The sequence below is a fragment of the Staurois parvus genome, unplaced genomic scaffold (genome assembly GCF_062004578.1).
Source record: "Staurois parvus isolate SC_StPar_1 unplaced genomic scaffold, SC_StPar_1.0 ptg000750l, whole genome shotgun sequence".
NCBI lineage: Eukaryota > Metazoa > Chordata > Amphibia > Anura > Ranidae > Staurois > Staurois parvus.
The window spans coordinates 1,598,683-1,614,624 of record NW_028318546.1 but is presented as its reverse complement, the minus strand read 5'-3'; the positions used below and the strand labels follow the sequence as shown (position 1 = coordinate 1,614,624).

The 15,942-nt window shown below is 41.4% G+C and overlaps 1 protein-coding gene across 2 annotated transcripts in view; it reads right to left on the bottom strand.

Annotated features, from left to right (window-relative positions):
* Positions 1 to 15,942, bottom strand: part of LOC149445018 (putative cation-transporting ATPase 13A5) — a 133,702-nt gene that overhangs the window by 61,704 nt on the left and 56,056 nt on the right. For both annotated transcript variants that reach the window (XM_089654310.1, XM_089654311.1), the window contains exons 9-10: positions 10,616 to 10,747; positions 5,258 to 5,428 (exon numbers count right to left, since the gene is read on the bottom strand). In XM_089654310.1, the coding sequence (XP_089510436.1) occupies positions 5,258 to 5,428; positions 10,616 to 10,747 (303 nt within the window). The remainder of the gene's footprint in view (positions 1 to 5,257; positions 5,429 to 10,615; positions 10,748 to 15,942) is intronic.

The following is a 15,942-nucleotide window of genomic DNA, read 5'->3' as shown; positions in this document are numbered from 1 at the left end:
AAGGACTTCCATCGCTACCACACACAAGTAGAGTATTAGTATAGGATACAGCACGGCACAGTTCAGGGCATATATTTACACAGGGTCTCAAAAGATGTTAGGTAGTCAGGAAACGGGCTATCACATTTGGAGAGTTTTAAAAAGCTAAAATTTAAAAAAAAAAGAAAAAGTAAGAAAAAAAAATATATATATAAAGTGCAAATCCCCCCAAAATTTTAAATTTTAAAAACCAAAAATAGTTATAGTTTTTTTGTTGTTGTCGTTGTTATGTTGTCGTTGTTGTTACTGTTCTACTGTTACAATTTTACTGTTTTATTGTTACTGTTTTATTGTTAACCATTGCTGTTTTCTTTGCAGGAATGTCATTCATCTGCAGTACCGACTTGTTTATTCTGACAGCAACAGGGTCTTGCTCTCAGAATAGACATAAGTAGGTTTGTGCAGTGCTGTCAGATGAGATTTTTCATCCGGAGTTAAAAAAAGAGCATATATGTCAAAGCATTGGGGCCTGTGGTGGATGGTTCCATACCTCTGAAGATGTGCGTGCGCACGTAACGCGTAAGGAGGAGCCTGGACGTCAAGACGCTACGCCGCCAGAGCCACGTGGAGGCCCGGCGGCCATCATTCATAGTGTCAGGGTTAGTTTGTCTTGCTGACACATCTTTATGATACCTGCCTACTTTGAATTGGATGCTTTTGTTTCCTTTAATAAAGCTGCTTTTACATAACCTACTACACTATGGGTGTCCTTCCCTAAACTCCCTTTGAGGAGCACTTTGCTTGCAGAACCCTGATTTTGGAATCCTACACCAAACTGGGAGGAGGACGATCTGTTGCTGCATCCATAAAGGAGGGACCCATTTTTCTGTGACTGGACCAGCTTTGTTTCCTTCTGGATTGAGGATCCATGGGCTTTGGATATATACTGCGTTTATATATCTTCTTTCTGGTGAGTGTGTTTTTCAGCCACTTCCTCACGGATCACCAACATTGAATTCCCACTTGTCACTTGACACGTTTTTATGAACTGGACTTGCAGTGGACTCATTGCTGTTTTATGATTACTACCCTCAGCGCTGCACTATTTTTTATGATATACCAACAAGGACCAGCGATGTACTGGTACATCACTAGACTTTGCGTGGTTATACCAGGATGATGCCTGCAGCTGATACCATCATCCTGGTATTGTTTTTTTCAGCCAGCAATCGGCTTTCATGTAAAAGAAATCATTGGTTAATTAGCTGCAGGATTACTTTTAAAAGCAGTGGGAGAAGATGCCCCCATTGCCCGCTACCTTCCACTGCTGTGCCATCGGGGGAACCTGAGAATGCAGTCGGTGTTTCTGCCAGCTGACCACAGAGCTGATTGGAGACCAGAATGGTGCCAATCATCTCTATAGTCTAATAAATCGGAAGTTACAAGCATTTCATCACTTCAGTTTTGTAGGATATAAACAGCACCATTTGTAAATTGGGAAAGCATCTGATCAAAACGATCTTGGTGAGATTAGATAATGTAAGGGCAGAGGAGATATCTAGAGTCTGACAGACCCCAGATTTCTCAAAAAAGAATATATAATAATGCCCATTGAAGTTATAGGGGATATTTGCATTCCCTGTGATAGCATTAAAAGTGATAAAAAAATTAAAGGGACAGCGTAAAAATAATTAAAAAAATCAAATTGAATAAAAAAAAAAAAAAAGCAACCTCACCTCCCGTGCACACCTGTGTGCGCAAGCATTGACCCCGTGCCAGTATGTAAACAGGGGTTGCACCATGAATGTGAGGTATAGCCGTGAACATCAGATCAAGGGCAGTAATTCTAGCACTAGACCTCCTCTGTAAATCTAAAATGGTAGCTTGTAAAGGTCTTTAAAGCGTTTCCTATGTATATTAAAGCGTATGCAGTTTGTCGCCATTGCATGGGGCATGCATAGATTTAAAGCATGTCATGTTTGGTATCTATTTATGCGGCATACCATCATCTTTTATAGTTTACCAAATAATTGACCGATATATTGTGTTTTTGTGCATTAAAAGTAAAAAAAAAGTGTATTTTTAAAAAAAACTTTGCATTTGAAAAATAGCTGCACGAGTACTATGTGACATGAAAAATTGCAGCACCCACCATTTTATTCACTAGGGTGTCTTCTTTAAAAATATATAATGTTTGGGGGTTCAAAGTAATTTCCTAGCAAAAAATATTGATCTTTTTTCATGTGAACAAACTGTCAGAAAAGGCTTGGTCTTCAGGTGGTTAGAAGAGTGAGTGATGTGTGCCATAAATTTCCAATGCTTGGCATAAAATGGCTCATTTTTGGAAAGTAGACACCCCAAACCATTTTCTGAGAAGCATGTTGAGTCAATAGAAGAATTAATTTTTTTACTACATGTTTTTGGAAAATGACAAAAAAAGTATATTTTTTTTTTACACAACATTGTCACTTAAATGATTTATTGCTCAGACATGCCATGCGTATATGTGGAATTACTCCCCAGAATACATTCTGCTACTTCTTCCAGATATGGGGATACCACATGTGAGAGACTTTTTCCAATCCAATAAGCACCTTCAGGCTTTCAAAAGGCTTTATTTCCTCATTACACTTCCTGAATACCTATCACAGTTTCGGAGGCCCTGAAATGCCAGGATAGCAACAACCCAACCTTTTTGGAAAGTAGACACCCAAAGGAATTTGATAAGAAGCATGGTGAGTATTTTGTTGATCTTGTTTGTTGCCACAAGTTTTTGGAAAATGAAGAAAAAAACAAAAACATATATTTTCATTTATATTTCAAAACCTTGTGAGAAAAAATGAGATCTGCAAAATATTCACTATGCCTCTTTTTAAATTCCTTGGTGTGTCTACTTTCCAAAAAGGGGTGATTGGGGGGGGGGGGAGGTGCTATCCTGGCATTTCAGGGCCTTCCAATCTGTGATATGTAGTGAGGAAGTGAAATGAGGAAGTTACGCAACTTCAGGCTTTCAAAGTGATCATTGGATTTTAGGCTCCTTTATGTGGCTGGGCTCCCAAAAAGTCTCACACATGTGGTATCTCCATACTCAGTAGAAGTAGCAGATAGTATTTTGGGGTTTAATTCCCCATTTACCCATGGCTTGTGTGAGCAATATATCATTTAAGTGACAACTTTGTGTAAAAAAAAAATGTTTTTGTAATTTTCCAAAAACTCGTGGAAAAAAAATAAATCTTCCATGGACTCAATATGCCTCTCAGCAGATAGCTTAGGGTGCATACTTTCCAAAAAGGGGTCATTTGGGGGTGTTTGTACTGTCCTGGTATTTTAGCACCTCAGGAAATGTGATCGGCAGTCAGAAAGTAAGAGCTGTGTAAATTCCATTATCTATACCATAGTTTGTAGATGCTATAACTTTCTCACAAAGCAATCAATATACACTTATTGGGATTTTTTACCAAAGACATGTAGAAAAACACATTGTGGCCTAAATTTATGATGTTTACTATATATTTTTATAGCCGAAAGTAAAAAATATAGTTTTTTTCAACATTTTCGGTCTTTTTTTGTTTATAGCACAAAAAATAAAAAACGCAAAGGTGATCAAATACCACTGAAAGAAATCTTTATTTGTGTTAAAAAAATAACATAAATTTTGTTTGGGTACAGCATTGCAGTACCAGTTGAAGTAGTGTAGTGCCAAATAGCAAAAAAGGCCTGGTCAGGAAGGGGGGTAAATCCTCAGGAGGGCAAGTGGTTAAAGCAGAGTTCCATTCAGTTTTGTGTTTATTAAAAGTCAGCAGCTACAAAAACTGTAGCTGCTGACTCTTAATAAACACACACTAAGCTGTTACAGTGTCCAGCGACGTGTTTACCCGCACTGTCGCTTCTCTCCCTCTCCTCTCCTCGGCGCCGGCATCTCAACTGTGGGCACCAGGCTGTGACAGCTTGTGAGTTCACAACTGGGTGCCCACTGCGCATGAGTGAGTCACGCTGCGCATTCTGATTGGTCTGGAAGTCTTCTGGCAGTGACCTGTAAAGATTCCCAGGAGACTGTGAGAGGGAAGAGGAGGCCGAACTTCCGGCTCACTTCATGCGTTGAAATGGGCCGGAAGTGGGAGCGGGTACCTGTCAAAACCCCTCCCCCCCAAAAGGTGCCAAATATGGCAATGGAGTAGGGAGGAGGCAAACAAGTGAAGCTTCCACTTTTGAGTGGAACTCCACTTTAAACCAAGACTATAGTTTGTCAATGACATTTAGGCAAAGGCCAGGCTTTCTGGAATAATGTGCTGTGGATTGATGAATCAAAGTTATTGGGCACAGTAACAGTAGACGTTTGCTGCAAACTGAAGACAGCATTTTAGGAGAAAAACTCTTTTAACAACTGTAAAGCATACTGGTGAAATGTTATGATTTAGGGTTGCTTTGCTGTTTCAGGGTTGTTCAGAGTGCAGTCATCCAGTCAACTATACATTCTGCATCATATCAAAGCGTGCTTAGTGAGAATGTGAGGCCATCTCTCCCACAGTTTATGTGGAAAAGGAATAGGGTTTTTCAACTTGATAAAAGCACACTAGAAAATCCACCAAGGAATGGGTAAAAAAGAAAAAATACAGGGTTATGAACTGTCTTAGTCAAAGACTTGACTTCATTTCCATTTACATTTTGTAGGGGATTTTGAAACTGGACCCTCATGCAAGGAAACCCACAACATCTTACAACTGAATACATTTTTCAAGCAGAAGTTATCAAAAATGTCACTGTTGATGACAGACAATGCTTGGCAGTTATACAAAATGCCTACACAAAGTTATTTTTGGGGCAAAATAGGGCAATACCAGCTTTTGATACCAAGGATGTATTTATCTTTTACACAGTCCACCATTACATACATTGATATTTTTGTTGAATAAATACATTTTTGAAAAGTACATTTTTTCTCTGTGTTTGTTGTTTCAAACATGTTAAAAAGGGTAACACTTTCCATGAAGTGCTTAATTTTTCACATGACTGGTACACATCACATCCTTTGAAGTTTAATACTGATACCCCGAGCTTTGAATTAGAGAGTCTGAACACTTTTTTGCAGAATGTAAATAAATGGGCCATTCAGAAAGTGAAAACATACAGTGTATGGGTACTTTTTAACAGGCCATAATTTTCTAGCAATCACAAGAATTTAGGTATGAATATAGCTAATAAGCTAATGAGTGAATATTCTCAAACTAATCTAAAAAATAGCATATAGTTTATTTTTATTTTGCTATAATAGCATCACCTGTTTGTAGGACAACAGCTTTCACCAGCCCATCTGCAGGTGGCTTTGTCTTAACAACCTCGGTTCCGCAATACAATATGTGTCCACGACAATTTTCACCAGTGTATGTTTTCCATGGAATTTTATTGTCCACATTTGGTAGTGGAACCTTTGTAATAGGAACACTTTCTCCTTTGAAACACAGAATTGGAAAATATTAATTAAAACAATATATATCTAAAGAAAAGAAAAGTTAAGACAAGAAATCATTCACATTTGTACTACTACCTTCTATCCCAAGACAGCCCTAGATAGTCTCAGCATCTTAAAACAGTGACCATTCAAAGTCAAACATTTACTAAAACTACACTGCTCAAAAAAATGTAAGGAAATCTTTGAAAACACATCAGATCTCAATGGGAAAAAATATCATACTGGATAGCTATACTGATATGAATTGGGTAATGTGTTAATAAGGTAAGGATGCCCCATTGTTTGATGGAAATGAAAATTATCAACCTACAGAGGGCTTAATTCAAAGACATCCCAAAAATCAAAGTGAAAAAAATGAAACAGCAGGCTAGTCCATTTTGCTGAAATTTCATTATGCATAAACTCAATTGTACTCAGTAGTTTGTATGGCCCCCACCTAATGGCAGTCAGGGTGCTATTGTTTAACCTGTAGAGGTCTGTACATCCCTCCATGGATATACCTCCCCAGACCATCACTGACCCACCACCAAAACGGTCATGCTGAATGATGTTACAGGAAGCATAATATTCTCCATGGCTTCTCCATACCCTTTCACATTTGTCACATGTCCTCAGGGTGATCCCGCTTAGGGCGCCAGTGGCAGACCTGCCAATTCTGGTGTTCAATGGCAAATGCCAATTGAGCTCTATGGTGCCAGGTAGTGAGCACAGAGCCCACTGGAGGACATTGAGCCCTCAGGCCACCCTCATGAAGTCTATTTCTGATTGTTTGGTCAGAGACATTCACACCAGTGGCCTGCTGTAGGTCATTTTGGAGGGCTGAGGCAGTGCTCGTCCTGTTCCTCCTTGCACAAAGGAGCAGATATCGGTCCCTCTGATGGGTTAGGGACTTTCTACGGCCCTGTCCAACTCTCCTAGAGTAACTGCCTGTCTCCTGGAATCTCCTCCATGCTCTTGAGACTGTGTTAGGAGACACAGCAAATCTTCTGGCAATGACAAGTATTGATGTGACATCCTGGAGGAGTTGGACTGCCTGTGCAACCTCTGTAGGGTCCAGGTATCGACTCATGCTACCAGTAGTGACACTGACCCTAGCTAAATGCAAAACTAGTGCAAACTAGTCAGAAAAGATGAGTAGGGAAAAATGGTGGTGGATGAGTAGGGAAAAACCAGGTGGTGGCCTCCACCTGTAAAACCATTCCTGTTTTGGGGGTTGTCTCATTGTTGCCCATCTAGTGCACCTGTTGTTAATTTCATTAACACCAAAGCAGCTGAATCTGATTGACAACCCCCTCTGCTACTTAACTGACCAGGTCAATATCCCAGAAATTTAACTGACTTGATGCTATACTCTGATTAAAAAGTGTTCCTTTATTTTATTTTGAGCAGTGTATATGTTATTATATCTGAAAATGTTTATTGAGGTTGCATGTGTCCTGAACGGCTCTGGTTACCTTGTTCTGTGTGACTGTGTGGCTTTGAGTACCCTGTACTGTGCAGCTCCTAGCTTGCCATAGGCTCTGATCATCCTCCCCCTTCCTTTAGATTGTAAGCTCCACGAGCAGGGCCCTCCTATTCCTTCTGTACTGAAAGTATTGTAATTGTACTGTCTCCCTTATATTGTAAAGCGCTGTGCAAACTGTTGGCGCTATATGAATCCTGTATAATAATAATAATCTTATGAAGTTTACAGCTTAGTATCTTGCCCAAAAGCAATACTAGTACCAACACAGCCCACTAGAACCACTACTGCTACCTGTACAGCCCAATATTGAGCATAGCAGCATTGGTGCTACCTGCATGGTCCATCATAGGAGCACTACTGGTAGCGAAACAGGAGCCTTGCTAATAGTACTGGTCCAGAAGACCTACTTTTAGCATTATACAACTCATCAGCTAGTTTGGGCATCCCCACACCTTAAAACCACTTTGTGCCAGGCTAAATGATCAAACAGGAACTAACATTAACTGCTGTTTAGAAGCAATAAAGTTAGAAACAATAACGCAGAACAGGTTCAGGATGGCACAAACATACTTACATTGCAGAATAATGTTAAAACAGGTTTAGGATGGCAAAGACTCAATCAGAGTAATGTGGCTGCATAACATAGTCTCTGTGGCATCTTAGAGCAGATTTCCAGCCCCCACGACCTCCCCCCAAAAAATTCATACAAATACTGTAGCTGCTGACCTAATAGTAGGACACTTACCTTTCCATGCATCCAGCGGTGTCCTCACCTCAAGCCGATTCTTCAATCGGCTGCCGGTTGCTGGTGCCGCCATCTTGACTAAGGGAAACTGGCAATGATCCCTTGCGGCTTCACCGACGGTTTTCTATTGCGCATGTGCAAAGTGTCCCAGAGGTCTGCCAAACTTCAAAACCAGGTACCCACTTCTCCCCCCCCCCCCCAAAAGGTGCCAAATGTGGCAGTGGAGGGAGGGTGGGAGGCAGAAAATCAGGGCTTAAACTTTTGGGTAGAACTCCGCTTTAAAGACTCTATAACAACCAAGAGTTAAGCTGGAATCATTTGTACCAAAATTGAGAAACTGCTCTTAAGATCAAAACAATAAGGGTAAATGATATAAACAGATTTGTGAATAGCAGCAAGCCCCAAATATAGGATACATTATATAGCATATATAGACACCAAAATGCTGCAGAAGAGAGTTGGAGAAGAGAGTGGCGGAGTAATCACAGTAACCACAGTTCTATACATATCAGGTGCAGTTTGACTTACTCTGGTAAGCATTTTATGTATCGCATGGTGAAGTGGACACTGGGTGTAATTGCAAACCGATTCTATTTGAAGGCACATCAGATCACTACTTCTGCAGATCTATTGTCTTTATATGTTTGTTAAGGGACTTTTGATTTTCAAATAACATCTACATATTGCACCTTGTTTTCATTATTGTGGTTGATTACACTAATTTATGATCATAGTTAGCAATAACTAATTTGGATGTTTTGTCATTTATATTTATGATTTCATGGTTTTAGCATTTTTGTAATTTTGTTTGTGATCTCTTAGCGAGTAGGGAGGACTTTTGTGTCTTTATAAGCTGAGAATCATCACCTCAGTAAAACAAAGCTACTTGTGATCATTTCTTAAACAGCATCTCTCAAAATGAAGGGTACAGTAGCTCTGGTAACACAAATCCAAATGCAGTTTTCCCCATGCACACATTCCTGCAAATGGTTAAGTAGTGTTGGGTGCTGTAGTGACCACGGGCTGGGAACCGCAGACAATCCAAGAAGAAAAATATCACCAGCACACCAAGGAATCCTCAGAAGGGTCCAATGCTTTTTTTAGTGGTCACATAATAGATAAAGTGGCAATGTTTAGAAGCCACTCAGGGTCCCTTCTTGCCTGATGAAGGGGCCCTGAGTGGCTCCGAAACCTTGCTGCTGTAAATATTACTGTATGTGACCACTAAAGAAAGCAGTGGACTCTTCTGAGGATTCCTTGCTCTGCTGGTGACATTATTCCTCTTTCTCTGGTAACACAGGTGAACAGTCCAAGGACAAAGGGTCACTCCACTGGACCTGGGGCATGCAACTGTAGCTGCCCCCTGGAGATGCTGTGTGCTATTAGGTTCCAGCCTGGCTGCTTGAACACTGCTGCTGACAGTGGTGTGCCTCTCACCTGGCTACAGAATACTTGCTCAGCTACCTCTGCCTTATCAAGTGTGGCCTCTCTGAGATGTTGAGGAAAAGAAGCTGATCAATTCATACTATCTGGATGTGTCCAGGAACCCAGGGAGTTGTGGGAGATAAAGGACCTGAACCAAGTACTGCCTTGTACTTGTGAGAGTATGACCCCTAGGCCCCAAGTACTGGTGTCAGTGCCTCTTTTTATTCAGATCCTTATTGCACATTCATGTGGACCCCATTCTGACCTATCCTTTGTAGAAGCTTATAATTCAGGGCAGATTGATGGGTGTAATACTTTACGAAACACAAAAAATATCCCAGCAGCCCCAGGAATGTTCTGAATTGGGTCAGGAGTATTCGGTGGTCTCTATTCCTGCAAGACCTTTCTTACTTTCTCAGTTATGGGGAATACAATATGCCTTAGAGATGGATGACATGTCCTAGAAACTTTATGGTCATTGAATGTGGCAGAAAAAAACACTACATCATCAAGATAGATGAGGATATCTCATGAGGAAAAAGGCCATTTCCCCACATCCCTGGCCTGGTGGTTGTGGGGGTCTGTAGGCAGGGGGCTTATTAGAACCTGATAGCTGTAAGCCCAGGGAGAACAGTGGAGGAGTAGGGCTACTGACGGATGATCAATGGACCGAATCCTGAAGAAGTGGTTGTGCAAAAAATGTTGAAAAGGGGTCCTTTATAATATTATTGTCAATTTGCAATTATACTTTGGAAAAAAAAGTTACTATACTTTGGACACCATTGTACAGGTTTGATTTTAAGGCAAAAAGATTTTTACTTTTACAATGCATATAAAATAAAATTTGTTCTTCATAATAATTCTGTTGTGTCTTGTATCAAATTTTGGTGTTGCATACAAAATCCCATACAAGTAGAGTTTGAATAGTTTGGGATGGCAATAACTGAGATGTAGACATTAAGGGGTCGATTTACTAAAACTGGAGAGTGCAAAATCTTGTGCAGCTCTGCACAGAAACCAATCAGCTTCCAAGTTTTTTTGTCAAAGCTTAAATGAACATGGTGAAGTTAGAAACTGATTGGCTACCATTCTCATCTACACCAGATTTTCTACAGTTTTAGCAAATCAACCCCTAATTGTCTTCTTTACTTAGTTGTTGAACTATATAATGGTAGCTACTTCATGATACATCATTTTAGGCTTTACATTTAGTATTAAATGTTTTATTAGATTTTGACATTTCTAACAAGAAATAAGCAGGATAGCAGTAGCCATCTGGTATGTTTCCTAATTTATCAGAATATTTTCTTCCCACATTTTAGACCAATGTATTTTACGTTTAGAATTGAAATTCTTCTGCTAGAAAAAATGTATACATTCTATAATTATAAATAATACATTATTTTCTTTACTGAAGCCTTGTGCAGCATTCAACAGTAAGCACAGGTAAATGTAGTTTGTTCACTTTTGAGGTTGGTATATCTTAAAAAAGTCACACACGCAAAAAAAAAAATATTTTCTCATACTGTACCTGTCAGCATGCCTTCATTTACCACACATCCCCCGGATATTAGCACTGCATCACAGGGCAGAAAGAATTTCTTCTCTGATAAAATAATAACATCACCAGGGACCAGGTATTTTGATTGTACTTCTTCAACTCCTATAAAAGAAAAAGTTGTTTTATCAAAACTGTTTTCTTTTGCACATTGTTTGCTACAGTTTTAAGTCCCTGATAACCCACTTTCACTTCTAATACATTCTGCAGCAGTGCTAAACAGTGGATTGCCCTGTATTGACCTGTAAGGCCTCGTTCACCCAGGTGTACTTAAGTGTACATGTGTGTAAGAATCATGTGTCTGGGATGCACAGGTGTTCTGTTCATCAGCATGTAGGTATTGCCAAACTACAGGCATGGCAACCTGACAAAGGGCCGACATATAGGCCACTAGAAAAAAAATAGGAAAAAAGGCACTCAAAGAAAATAGAAAAAGTCATACTCATCCTGGGGCAATTTCAGTGAAGCGTTGAGCTTGCAAGGTGTGTAGAGCCTGAGAGCTTTGAAGAGAAGATTTGGATAATTTACGGTGGAGTGCAGCTTGAGAATGTCGGTATTGTGATGATCTGGAAGGCTTAGTTGATGAAGAAGATAGTTTTTGAGACAGAGGAAGATCGAATTGGAGATCTTGAAAATGGCAGCAAAGTTCCTCTGGGTTGGCAGCGTGATATTGACATTGCTGGTAAAAGAAGGAGAGTTTAAATGGGAAACCCTATTTGTATTTAATGCCCTGAGATTGCAAAGACTGCAGATATGGTTTTAAAGTCTGCCGTTTGGAAATGATGATTGGTGAGGTGGACTGCCTGTAGAGGGCACTCTTTTGTACGATAATAGTGGAACTTCATGATAACATCTCGTGGGGGAACATCAGAGCGCTTTGTTGCCAGTTGTATGCGATCCAATTCCAAGTTCTCTAGTGGGACCTTGGATTCCAATTCCTGAAAAAAGGCAGTAGCTGTGCCCTGCAGGTCAGTGATAGTCTCTGGTAGGCCTTGGAGTCGCAGATTATCTCACTGTACCCGATTTTCAGTATCCTCCAATTTATCGCAAAGCTGATTTAACACAGCCTCATGGTTATCTACTTCCAGCTCGTGGCCTTCTAAGTCAGTGGTAGCCAGATCCATAAGGCTCTCTGACTGATTGGTACGATGCCCTAATTCCCTGAGGCCTTTAAGGAGGTCAGAGGAAAGTTTGCGTGAAGCCGCCGCAATCTCCTCTCTGACTATGGATTGGAGTTTCTGCAGCATAGCTTCAGAGGGGGGTTCAGCAGGGCTTACCAGTTCCGAGGGAAACTGCTGTAGAATATCCTCCTGTGAGTCAGGGTCGCCTGTGGAGAGTCCCGTGGTTTCATCGAGTGCCCGGAGGATCTGGCGCCATCTTGACCAGTCAGGCAGGGAGGGTTGCAGTCTGGCCTTTAGTTTGTTAGCCTCTATGCATCCCCGCTGGGAGCCCAAGGGTACGGAGAGAGCTCTGGAGGGAGAGGGGAGCACAACCGAAGAGGAAGGGAGACGACAATGCCGCGCGGATGTTCCAGTGGTATGGAGCTGGAAGATCAGGAGGCCATCTTCCACGGCTCCACGCATGTGCCCCATCTGTTCAATAATTTCATCATTCCTTTTATATGCTTCTTACAGCAAATCTTCATGGATACTGAAATAAGGAAAACATAACCTGTCCCCTGGTTTGACAGGTACATTATTAGTCATGAAAACATTTTCCCAGGCCCTGGCAAGGGTAGAGTCTTTTCTATGCTCAGTACCAACATTTTGTGAATACTAAGATCAGAAAACTCTAATGTGACCTCAGTGTAAGCAGAAGGCTGTCCACATTCACTGGCTGTAGGGACTTACTCAAACTTCTTTAGTTCTCCTGCCATAACAGAGAAGGGTCCTCTGAAGTCAAATTGTCTATACCTGTCAAGGATTCTGGCTCCGCCTTTGATTCAGTTACTGTGACCAAATCTGAATGATCCTACAGTTCCCAAAATTTAGGAAAATTCCTACCAATTATGGCATTATGCACTTTGGTGGTTACAACTTGGACCAGATGAGTCACAGTACCTTGGTCAGTTTCAAACTTTACTGTTGCTATAGGGAACTCTTGGGTATCCCCATGTACACAAATGACAGCAACTTTTCTAGCAAGAAAATCCACAGATTCAATCACATCAGCTTTAACCAAAGTAACCAAACTTCCTGAGTCCAGCAAGTCTATAATAGGCTTATTATTTACAGTCATTTGACACATGTGCTTTCCCACAGCAGGCACTGTGGCACATGAAACAGCAGCAAATAAAGACTGATATCTACCTCTGAACGATAAGTCACATTGCATAGGTTCATCTGTCAAGGGACAGGTTGCTGCCACATGTCCCAGTTCCTGGCAACAAAAACACTTGACATTGGTCCAGTTTGGTCTGCTGACAGGCACCAACTTCCCTGGTTTGGGATGCCAATCTTCAGACCTGGCACCAAAAGTTCTCCCCCGTCTCCTTGCCATGCTTACCACCCACTTCCCCTGGAAGTTTTACCGGTGGCCTGAGAAGACCATGGTTTTGGGTGGAAAGTCCATGAGGTTTTAAGGGAGGCAACCAAGCTCTCTGCGGCAAAGTACCTCTCAATGAGCTCTACCATAATATCAATGGAGTTGGAGTCTCCTTGGCTCACCCACTTCTGAAGCGGGATAGGCACAGACCTCAGGAAATAGTCCATGACCACACATTCCACTATTTGTGACCTAGAAAGGGGTTTCAGTTGCAGCCACTTTTTCAGCAGATGGATAAGGTCAAACATCTGTGAGGCCTCTCAACTTTGAAAGACAAGCTCCTGACCCGCTGCAGTCGTACCGCCAAGGTGACACCTAGTTGTGCCAGAATGTCCTGCTTCACTTTTTCATAATCCAATTCCTCCATAGCCTTCCAATTGTAATAGACCTTCTGTGATTCCCCAGTCATTATGGGGGCGACCAATCCTTCCCACAGGGTTTTAGGACATTTATTTATTTTTATTATTTTAGGTACTTATATAGCGCTGTCAATTTACTCAGTGCTTTACATAAATATTGTACATTCACATCAGTCCCTAACCCTCAAGGGGCATTTAACCTAAGGTCCACAGCTTACATTCATATACAGTCAGGTCCATAAATATTGGGACATCAACACAATTCTAACATTTTTGGTTCTATACACCACCACAATGGATTTGAAATGAAACGAACAAGATGTGCTTTAACTGCAGACTGTCAGCTTTAATTTGAGGGTATTTACATCCAAATCAGGTGAACGGTGTACGAAATACAACAGTTTGCATATGTGCCTCCCACTTGTTAAGGGACCAAAAGTAATGGGACAATTGGCTTCTCAGCTGCTCCATGGCCAGGTGTGTGTTATTCCCTCATTATCCCAATTACAATGAGCAGATAAAAGGTCCAGAGTTCATTTCAAGTGTGCTATTTGCATTTGGAATCTGTTGCTGTCAACTCTCAAGATGAGATCCAAAGAGCTGTCACTATCAGTGAAGCAAGCCATCATTAGGCTGAAAAAACAAAACCAACCCATCAGAGAGATAGCAAAAACATTAGGCGTGGCCAAAACAACTGTTTGGAACATTCTTAAAAAGAAGGAATGCACCGGTGAGCTCAGCAACACCAAAAGACCCGGAAGACCACGGAAAACAACTGTGGTGGATGACCGAAGAATTCTTTCCCTGGTGAAGAAAACACCCTTCACAACAGTTGGCCAGATCAAGAACACTCTCCAGGAGATAGGTGTATGTGTGTCAAAGTCAACAATCAAGAGAAGACTTCACCAGAGTGAATACAGAGGGTTCACCACAAGATGTAAACCATTGTTGAGCCTCAAAAACAGGAAGGCCAGATTAGAGTTTGCCAAATGACATCTAAAAAAGCCTTCACAGTTCTGGAACAACATCCTCTGGACAGATGAGACCAAGATCAACTTGTACCAGAGTGATGGGAAGAGAAGAGTATGGAGAAGGAAAGGAACTGCTCATGTTCCTAAGCATACCACCTCATCAGTGAAGCATGGTGGTGGTAGTGTCATGGCGTGGGCATGTATGGCTGACAATGGAACTGGTTCTCTTGTATTTATTGATGATGTGACTGCTGACAAAAGCAGCAGGATGAATTCTGAAGTGTTTCAGGCAATATTATCTGCTCATATTCAGCCAAATGCTTCAGAACTCATTGGACGCCACTTCACAGTGCAGATGGACAATGACCCAAAGCACACTGCAAAAGCAACCAAAGAGTTTTTTAGGGGAAAGAAATGGAATGTTATGCAATGGCCAAGTCAATCACCTGACCTGAATCCGATTGAGCATGCATTTCACTTGCTGAAGACAAAACTGAAGGGAAAATGCCCCAAGAACAAGCAGGAACTGAAGACAGTTGCAGTAGAGGCCTGGCAGAGCATCACCAGGGATGAAACCCAGCGTCTGGTGATGTCTATGCGTTCCAGACTTCAGGCTGTAATTGACTGCAAAGGATTTGCAACCAAGTATTAAAAAGTGAAAGTTTGATTTATGATTATTATTCTGTCCCATTACTTTTGGTCCCTTAACAAGTGGGAGGCACATATGCAAACTGTTGTAATTCCTACAATGTTCACCTGATTTGGATGTAAATACCCTCAAATTAAAGCTGACAGTCTGCAGTTAAAGCACATCTTGTTCGTTTCATTTCAAATCCATTGTGGTGGTGTATAGAGCCAAAAATTTTAGAATTGTGTTGATGTCCCAATATTTATGGACCTGACTGTATACACATACTAGGGCCAATTTAGACAGGATCCAATTAACCTACCAGTATGTCTTTGGAGTGTGGGAGGAAACCGGAGTACCCAGAGGAAAATGCCCCCAGGTACAGGGAGAACATGCAAACTCCAGGCAGGTGGTGCTGTGGTTGGGATTTGAACCAACAACCCTAGTACTGCCAGGCGGAATGCTAACCATTTAGCCACTTTGCTGCCCAATTTTTCCCTCTCAGCGGTTCTTTCAAATGTGATATGCCTCTGGGTCATCCTCTACAGTCATCTTAGATACGAAGCCACCCACATGGATGGCTTAGGAGCTGCCCCCAACACCTTGAGCTATAGCAGGAGACTTGGTGCAAGTATCTGTACCACCTCATTCAGCGCCTTTCTGTCTGTTTCCGCTGCACTTACTAACTTTTCAAACAGCATCTGCATATGTTCTTGTACAGCATCAATCTGTTTGTACAGAGCATTTGTTCCTGCATGATAGCATTGTTTGCTGTTGTGCCGCATTAGACAACACCAG